This window comes from Myotis brandtii, unplaced genomic scaffold (assembly GCF_000412655.1).
Source record: "Myotis brandtii unplaced genomic scaffold, ASM41265v1 scaffold115, whole genome shotgun sequence".
Taxonomy (NCBI): domain Eukaryota; kingdom Metazoa; phylum Chordata; class Mammalia; order Chiroptera; family Vespertilionidae; genus Myotis; species Myotis brandtii.
This window is the reverse complement of record NW_005353967.1, coordinates 5,999,221-6,008,858: the sequence shown is the minus strand read 5'-3', so window position 1 is coordinate 6,008,858 and position 9,638 is coordinate 5,999,221. Positions and strand designations below refer to the sequence as shown.

At 55.8% G+C, this 9,638-nt stretch overlaps 1 protein-coding gene across 3 annotated transcripts in view; it reads right to left on the bottom strand.

The window, feature by feature from the left end:
• The window catches only part of SLC12A7 (solute carrier family 12 (potassium/chloride transporter), member 7), a 43,264-nt gene extending 33,838 nt beyond the window's left edge, over nucleotides 1-9,426 (bottom strand). For 2 of the 3 annotated variants that reach the window (XM_005857902.2, XM_014548617.1), the window contains exon 1: nucleotides 9,240-9,426. In XM_005857902.2, the coding sequence (XP_005857964.2) occupies nucleotides 9,240-9,417 (178 nt within the window). In that variant the 5' untranslated portion in view covers nucleotides 9,418-9,426. Of the gene's footprint in view, nucleotides 1-1,535; nucleotides 1,588-9,239 lie in introns of those variants that run through there. The other variant, XM_014548621.1, reaches the window with a different exon arrangement.
• Between the last annotated feature and the right edge of the window lie 212 nt (nucleotides 9,427-9,638).

Genomic DNA, 9,638 nt, shown 5'->3' with positions numbered 1-9,638 from the left:
AAGGGATGCACCCGGTTTTAGGTTCTCCCTCTGACGAGCCAGCCTGGCCCCACAACCTTGGACAACGTATGCAAGGCGGGCTCCTGGGTTCCGTGTTCTTGTCCCTGGGGAAAGGCGGCCGACATGGAAAGGGCCTTTCGGCACAGCTCAGGCCAGCAGCTCCCAGAGTGTCCCGGGCACCCGAGAGGCCCACGCTCAGCTCACTGCCAGACACAGCCCCATGCTGCGTGCTGGGAAAGCACAGGCTGGTAGCCGTGGCTCTTGGGACTTGTTGGCAAGTAAACGCTGTCTATCTGGCCCCCCTGCCAGCCGCACAGAAGCTCCAAGTACTTAACCTGAGGCCCCGATGTCTTTCCCAGGCATCTGACGCTCACGGGAGCAGGCGGCTCATAGACAGGCCGTCAAAGAGGCACTGAAACACCCCACCTGTTCGCTGTGACAAGGAACACCTAAGACAAGGCATCCTGACAGAGGACTCGGAAACGAAACTGGTAAGAAGTGTCCCCAGGGCTCCCCGTGGGAGCAGAAAAGAAAGGACATCAGGCACGACGTATGCGAGGTGGGCATCTGGTGACTCGTTTAACCCTGTAGATGAGCCTGACATGGAGACGGAAACCTGGTGAAGTAACCCACCCTGAACAAAGACCGGGACAGGTCGGGGCAGTCCAGTGGCGGGAAGGACGTATGAGCCGCCGGGTGCACAGGCAGCCAGGGCGCCAGGGGCCACTGGCCGGGGACAAGTTGCAAACCCAGTAGCTGCTTGCCCCCTTTTTCAGTTTCCAAAAAGTAGCAGTAGGCGCTCTCAGTGTTGGGGTGAATCCCTCCCATCTGGAGACTGCCCCCACGTTTATGATCAACCACATTTCCTCTTGTCATCGTAGTCATTAGTCCTGTGAAGAGCATGCATTTCCCCTCATTTCTGAGAAGTGCCCACTTAGCCCTCACGCGTGCCCAGCAGAACGGACGACCCATCAGGAGACAAGAAGCGTCTCTGCAGGGAGAACACCGAGCTGGAGTGTGACCCAAACCCTCCTGGCCAGGAGGCCGGGACAGGGCCTGCGTTCAGAGGAACCTGTAAGCGTCCTTGGACACATGGCCCCCTCTCCCTGCTGCCCCCTGCCCCCCCGGCACAGAGCAGCAGCCCCCCAGTAGGAAGTGTGACTACTTCTCCTCATCTCTGCTGCAGTCAAGACACCCCCTGTAAAAATCAAATGCTTTGACGTGAGGGACTCACCTACATCTCCATTCACACAACACCCGAATGGTTCTTATGATCTCCCCGGACTATTTGTACTTCTGAATACACTCAAATTTTGTTTTATATTTTTAAAGGAGGGTCAGGTTACAATTAAAGTTTGAACAAAGGAAACTGGGCCCTAAAGACCCCCAGGGCCTGATCCATTCCCACACATGGAGCTCAGAGGGCAAAACAGGCCTCCAACCCTCTCCCACTCCCCAGACACAGCACTGCCAGGCCGGCCGAAGCTCTGGAGGGCAGGGTCCTCCTCTGGCCGAGTTTTGGGAAGACCACTCACCTGGGCTCACACCCCCTTCGTAATTCTGCTCATTCATGATGAAGGACTGAGGACAAGCCTGAGCAGAGGAAACCCTGGGATGTAGGTGCTGGAGGGGTAGGCCAGGCCCCCGGGCGTCCTCCTGGACGAGCCCTACTGGGCACACAGCCCCCAGGCTCCAGGTGCCCTTGCTGCACGGTGGTGGCCCCTGATGGCCGGATGAAGTGGAAGGCCGTGTGAAGAGGGAGGGCCCCACAGCAGGATAAGGTGTCCTGGGCCAAGCCTGCTGTCCCCAGGCAGGAGCGCTCTCAGCAGACGCCCTGGGCACGGGTAATCTGCTCTAATGGAGGAGCCAGTGTCTGCAGTCAGACGTTTAATCACAGTTATGGCCCAGAGGCCAGGGGATTAACCCCAAATCATCCCCCAACAACACTCCCTCTCCTGCCCAAAGATAACCCATTTCCAACTCACCTCCACATCTGAGGACTGAAAACGCACACCGGCCTCACCATTACAAAAACACTTTGAAAATCTGTTGCTTTTACAATCTAGATGTAACTACCTGTTGTTTATTATACAGAATAATACTGCACTAATGTGGAAGGTCACAGCTCATTCGAGCCCTCTCTGCAAAGCTGAGACACAAGGACATGTTATAGCCCTTTGGTCACTCAGCATAGACAGCAGGCGGGATTCCAATTCCTTAAGGTGACATGTGGTGGTGGCGGCGGGTTTACAGATACAGAGCCCGTCCCAGAAAGACTCCCCCAAAACTACCCCCCCCCGCCATGGCTTGGTACTGGTTCCTCTTATCACTGAGAAAACAGACGAGTTAGATTTTAAAACAGAACCTTCAGCCAATCAAACCTGCAGCAGAACCAGTGAGCATGAGTTTCACCGAGCTCCCCTACCAGTCTGACCAGGAAACACCACCAGCCGGACTGGGTGGCACTGGGGGTTGCAGGGTGGCCCTGGGGATGACGGGATGGGTACTCCTTGGCCGGAGCTGCCCCCATGGGGTGGCTGAGCTGTGGATACATCACACGAGAAAGAACTGAGGTGCCAATGACTCTTGAAGAACAGAAGAGGATTTTCCTAATAGAGTGAAATGGGGAGACTTTATGGAAACATGGTAATGGGTCCATCAAGTCATCCCTGACGTGGCAGATGCGGGAGGGGAGGCACTGTGTGCTCGGTGTGGTGCCCGTGACAGTGGCCCTGGTACAGGCAGTGGATTCCGAGGAGACCGCTGTCAGGGTTCAAAACCCACCAGGACGCCGGGGAGTGTCACATGGCCACCAGCCATTAGCATCTGGTTCACATGGCCCGGACCTCTGGCACTCGGTCAGCTCTGAACTCTTATGTGCTCAGGCCAGACGTTTGATTTTCTGTGAGACAGCAGCCACTTCCTAGAATTCGTCTTTTTATAGCCTCTGACATGCATATTTAATGGTCCCGCAGCAGAGGGCAACAGCAGCCCCGCTCCCTGACTGTCCCGAGGCCACCAGCCCTCGGAGCACTCGGGGGTCCTGGGCCAAGGACACCAACACCAACCACCTAATTGAAAGCAGAAACGCTGAGCACTCAGCCCACCAACTCCACAGCAGAGTGGCTGTCCCAAATACGGGGTGACCTGGGCAGCAAGACAGTGACAACTAGCTACAACACGGAATAAAACGAAATCATAAAGCCATGTGCCACTCCTTTTTTAAAAAGTAAAAGGCTGGGGGGATGGACATAATGACTCGTTTCTAATTAGTAAAGTGCAGAAAGAAACCTAACCAGCACACCTCAGCCCGTGATCCAGGTTCCCGCAGTCGCATGAGCCACGGTGATGTGGGCACCCAGCATATGACAAGATGAGAAGGTCACCCTCTGAGGGCTTCCTCCCCAAACCCACAACCCTAGTCTAGGCATGAGGGCAACATGAGTCACACCCCAACTGAGGACATCCTCCAGCCCACGGCCTACCTCCTCAGACTGTGCGCCACGGAAAACAACAACAGTCGAAGGACCTGTTGCAGCAACAGGACACTGAGCAGCATGATGGCCGAGTGCAGGATGGGGTCTGGAGACAGAGAAGGATGTCGAGGGTGAGGTGAGATGCTGAGGGTCTGGAGTGCAGTGGGCAGTGGCATGCAGGACCGGCCCTCAGCTGTGACTACCATGGTGAGTGCAGAGTGGACACCAGGGCCCGTGGGAACCCTTCCACCTCCACACGCCCCACAAATCAGAGCTATGCCAAACACACAGTTGATTGAGTAAATAAATAATTCTCATCTTGGTGGGACCACAGAGAGACACTTTAAGAATGAAGGCCTGGAAAACACAGACAGGTGCAGCTCGTGAACGTCAGGGCATGAGAGGGACCGTCCTTCGGAACCACCATGTTTAAGTGATTGGGCAAGAACCCGAGAGACACCCAGAAACCACCAGGTGAAAGGTAGTGGTGGGGGGCAGGTCTCCATATATTGATTACAAAGGTGAGGGATTCAGAACTAGGGTCGTCTGAGGTCATATAGGCGGTGGGAGGTTGACCCCAATACTTAGGTGTGACCCAACATCCCATAGCATTCTTGCCTCAAAGTGTTTCTCCTAAAAATAGCCCCAAGGAAATGGGCACATATAAGTTCTGGGCATTCTACAAGATGTGTGACCCCGATATCTTTGAGTAAATTGATGTCAGGAAAGACCCCATAGCATTCTTGCCTCAAAGTGTTTCTCCTAAAAACAGCCCCAAGGAAATGGGCACATATAAGTTCTGTGGCATTCTACAAGATGTGTGACCCCGGTATCTTTGAGTAAATTGATGTCAGGAAAGATAGCAAGGTGGAGAACATTCTAGACCATAAGCCAGCAAGCTTTCTCTGTAAAATCACTCACTACCACTGAAGACAATGTGTGAACACAGGACCATGTTCCAATAAAACTTTACTGACAAAAGCAGGTAGTTTGCTGGGCCATAAGTTGCAGAGCCCAGCAGCCAGCTCTCACCACACAGCTCATGTGACTCTCTCACCAGCCAGGAGGTCCCCCAGCAGGTTCTTACTGCAGCCCAGCCTAAGGTCTCCCAGCTTTAGGACGTGGCCCCACCTTGCAGCAGGCAGAAGAGCCCACTTCCTGGAGAGGCCCTCTCCTCATGCCCCTGGCTCTCTGGCTCGAAGAAGTCCAAGGAAGCCAGCACTTCATGGGTTACTCCTCAACATGGCATAACCGGGCCTCAGTGACCACACACACCTGCTGGTCCCCTCAAGGCTTCGACGAAGTTCCAGGAATACATCTGCTCACAGCACCTTCAGCACCTTCTAAACCTAGCATACAAGAACATCTATCCCCAGAGGTCCTGGCTCTGGACAGGTGACCAATGGCCACTGGTCAGCAGGCCTGGCTCAGGCCAACGACCCAGAGCTGCTGCCCACAAGACCACAGACCAGCTCACCCAGGAACAGACTAGATGGCTGGCTGGCATCTACCGGTGGAGAACCAAGGGATTGAGGAAGCAACTGCAGCGGGAAGGAGCAGGACAGGCCGGGGCACACAGCCCTGACCAGTTCCAACCTACTCCTCCTCATGACGCCACTCATCTGTATCTTCACCTTGTCATTTCACTCCAAAAACATTTCAGCACTCTGCAAGCTGACAGACGTTCTGCGAAGCCCCACACCTACCCCAGTGCTGGCCACACCCCAAGCACGAACCCCGCCCAGCCAGCTGAGGCCAGGGGCATCTCAAAGCACACAGCAGCCACCAACACCCGGTGACCCTGACCCCTAGGATACAGGACACCCACTGGCCCAGAAGTTTTCCCATCCCCCTCTAGGCAACCTATGGGCTTTTTCTTTTTCTGCCCTCAATCAATTTCTCCTGCATCGATTTTGATGCCCATGTTTCTGGCTCCCTGAAATACAGACTTAATCCCAACATCAGTAAACATCAGATGGTGACCTGGACAACTCCCTCCCCCAGGCCACGCCTGACCTCGGTCACTCTGGGGACTGCACAGAAGCGGTGGGGCACTTGAGCTTTGTGTCCCTGAGAGAAGTGTATACGCCCTTGTTACTGAGCAAACACAGTGAGTCCTCTGCAGGGTCAGAGGGGGCAGCCATCAGCCCAGAGAAGCAGGAGGGGCAGTGGGAGGCAGCCGAGGCTGTCCAGCTCAGGGGCAAAGGGGAGGCCACAGACCCACCTTCTGGCTGTGTCCGGGAGTCCGAACCCAGGTGGTCTGCTGCAGATCCTCACTCAGAGCCTGTGTCCTGCTGTGGCTTGGGAGCCCAGACCAGTGTGGTGGTCTGTTGTGGACACTGGGTCAGAGCCCGAGTCCTGCCAAGGACAGAATTCCCAAGCGGGCCCCAAGTGCACTGTGCCCTTCTCCACTCTCCGGTTACAGCCTCCACCAGCCCCCCCAATTCACGCACACTCTCCCCTCCCCGAGTGAGCCAGCACATTCCTCCCCCACGCCTTCCTCCTCCAGCTCAAACATGGGATTTCACCACAGTCTCTCCCAGAACAGCTCCCCAGGGAGGAGCAGAGTGACCTCTGAGACTCAGAGCCAGCCATGCTCCCAAGGGTCAGCTGGCTAGGCTGGACCAACATTGGCAGCCATCACCCGTTCCTGCCACCAAGCCTGGGCGGTCTGCCCATCACTGGACACTGAGGGCCACACAGGGGCCTGCACAGGCGCAGCGATGGGGGAACACATGGTCTGCCATGGAGCCGAGAGGCACCTCAGCAGAGTGGAGTCTCTTCTGGTGACCTCCTGGTGCATCCACCGTCCAGACCCCACAGCACCCCACAGCCACTACCCCAGAGACCAGGTCTTCTTAGAAGTGGTTCAGTGCTGGCATGAAGTGATTTTAGATTCCACAATCCTAACAGTTAGATAATGACCCCTGGCCCTTGCCCGCTGCCCTCCATGCTTTGCGCCAGGATCAATTCTGGGACCTGAAATCCAGCAGCCTGGCAATCGAGGCCAGCAGGGTGCCCATGGGCTCTCTATTCAGGCCAAGAAAACATGAAAGCTTGAGGTTGAGTTCCCACGTTTTTAACGGCAAGTTTCTGGCTGAAACAGAAACGCCTTCTACATTAAAAACAGAGGAAACATTGAGAGGACAAGGACCACCCACAATCCACCAGCCACGACCACCACTGCTCCTGAGGGGTGTTCCCTCCAGCATGTCCTCTGGAAGGAATGAACAGCCTTCCCCTTCCCCATCGGGGCTTCCAGGGAAGTAAAAGGGTCCTCTGAGAACATGCCACAAGATAATGATACCCATGTACAGCCTCAGGTTAAAGCCCACCTGGGTGCAGGCATGTTCCTCTCCCTCCCCCACCAACCAGGCACATCCAGCGGGGCTCCTGCCATTGTCTCCTACGGTGCCCATTGGTTGGGAGGAGGTTCCCATGGAAAACACTGAGGAGATCTGGGGAATTCTGAGGCCGAAGACCAAAGACCAAGGCCCCCGCTCCCACCTCAACTTACTCACCACTCCATTCAGGGCCCTCAGTCCCCACTGTCTGGACATGACCCCACCTCTGGCAGGTTTTTAGACCTGACACTCACACAGTCTAGAAAGCAAAGACAGTATCAGGTGCTCAGCTACCAAGAGGCACTGATGCAGAGAAATGGCAACCAGGGGTGGCCATAAAGTCCTGGCAAAGTAGTCAGACATACACATGTGTGCACACTCAAACACAGACACACATCAGAACACAGGCACATGTGAGCAGACACAGACACACATAGATACACACATGGCATATATACACACAGCACACATTCAGGCGCACACACACAACACACACAACACACTCACATTAACATATTGTGCAGGCACACACTCAGTTGTGCATGCAGATGTACACATGCATGCCTGTTCACACATACACACGTGCACACACTCACACACAATCTCATAGGCATCACTGGGGACCACAGGTCTGAGAGATTCTCAAGAGAAGAATGTGTTCCCAGACGTTTCTCTAAAGGATGCAACCCCCACGTGGAAATGACAGGCTCCTGGGGAACTCCACTCCCCACACCCCCTCAGTCATGTGGCTGCTCGCTGCTCCTGGACCGACCCCTCCCACCTCAGGGACCAGCAGCTGGCAATCTGAAGGGGGTAGGCAAGAACCCCCACCAGCCCCCTGGGGCAGCTCCCATTACCAACTCCGGCTCCTGTCTGGCTGTGGTCAAGACCCTTGGTGGGAGGAATAGGAAACCTAAGAACAACCTGGCGCTTCTCTCCTCTGATTTCGGCTCAACTTGATCCCTCCCCAGTGACCATCCTCCGAGCCTCCGAGAACCCAGGCCCAACCCACAGGCGCCATGAACAGACGGAGCCCAGAGACAAGAGGTCACAGCCACCTCTGGGGTGGGCAGACTGGCTCCTAGAGAGGGAAACTGAGGCACAAGGAGAACTCAGGGATGGCCTTGAATCCCGTAGGGCCTCACGTTACCCTGAGGTGGATGTGCCCACTCGAGCAGAGGGCAACAGACATGGACACACGGCGCACCCCACCTCGCAGACGGCACCAGGAAACAGCCACTGTGCTGGCCAAGGGCACGGCCTGTGTGTGAACACCCAGACAGGCCCTGTGTCAGGGCCGCATCACACAGCCAAATCGAAAGTGGTTCTGGCGCGCAGTGGTGAGCACAGGCCTCAGGCGCCACTGGCTCTCCTCCCAACAGCCAGAGACCCCAGGCCTGTGAGTCATGCAGGACCAGGCAAGTGGAGACTGTGCTGGAGAATGACCCAGACGCAGGAAACTAAACTGCTGCCTGGAACCCAGCTCCCACCCCCATCCACACAAAACAAAAACGCACTTCCACTCCTCCCCCAACTGTTTTCTCAGAAAGAAACCGCCGGAGGAAAGAAAGAGGAAGCCAGCCAGGAACCCCAAGGAGGGACCAGGGCCTTTCTCAGGGCCCTGCCAGAGGCGGGCCCGTGGGGTCCACACAGACACCTCCACCCCAGGCAAGACCTCCACACTAATAGTTCACGGTCTTCCTGGCCAGGGACCCAGGGACCCAGCTCCGTGACCCCCAGCCCCGTAGCCCCCACCAGCCATAGAGACCACCTTGATGGAGCCAGCTCACCAGGGCTCCCCTGGCAGGAAGTTCAAGAACCCATATGGCGCCAGCAGTCATGGACGGGGGAGCTGGGCTGCCTCATTCCTGGCTGGTCCTGCTGAAGCTCAGGGGCTAACTGCACAGAGCAGCTCTCTGCTCTGAAAAGTGAGCTCCCCTCTTCTTCACAAAAGGAAGGTATTAACACTTTGTGCCTGCTCTTTTGCTGCACAGCACTGCCCCAGCATCCCCCAGAAGGGGGCCCAGGCCCCCCGGGGTCAGTTCTCAGCAGGTGACCACAGCCAAGCCGCCTGGCAGGGTCTGGACGGCCCATTCACCCATCTATTCCAGGTGCCATCCATGCCACTGTTACTCAGCCCCAGCCCCACACGGCCCCTCAGGAAGACAGGCACGCCCCACAGAGGTGGGTCTTCCCTCCTGAGGCCCCTAGCTGACCTCACATGCCCAGAGCTGGCAGACATCTGCACACACACCCCAGTACAGCTGTCTCTACAAAATGACTCTACGGGACACCTCCACAAACATGCTGAAACGGAAAGCACCTGGCTGTGTGAACAGTAGTTAAAACCTAACGCTGAACATCACATTTTGCCCTCCAGTCTCACATCTACAGAGCCTGACGCTTATAAAATCCATACCCACAGAGGTGATGACAGGAGACCCGGGAGGCTGGCAACACAAAGCGATCAACCAGACACCGGCAGACGCAGCCCCGACCAGACCACAGTCCCATCTGCTGCGCCCCTGCTGTAACAGGGCCCGTCCACCTTCTTCCTTAATCACTAAACCCTCAGGACAACAGATTCCGGTCAGCATCAAGCTATCTTAAGAACAAAGCGTCAGGTCTGCTGGCCATGGAATTTCCGCCCAGCTAAAGATAACATCTTGCCTTCAGTTGTCTTTCAGCCCCAGGCCCAAGAAAGCAAGAAAGTGGATGACCCTGTGGAGCACACCCTCATGAAAATCACCCTCATGAAAATAGAACAATGAATGCCCTGGCTGACACCACAATCTGACAAAATGATCAACTACTCCCC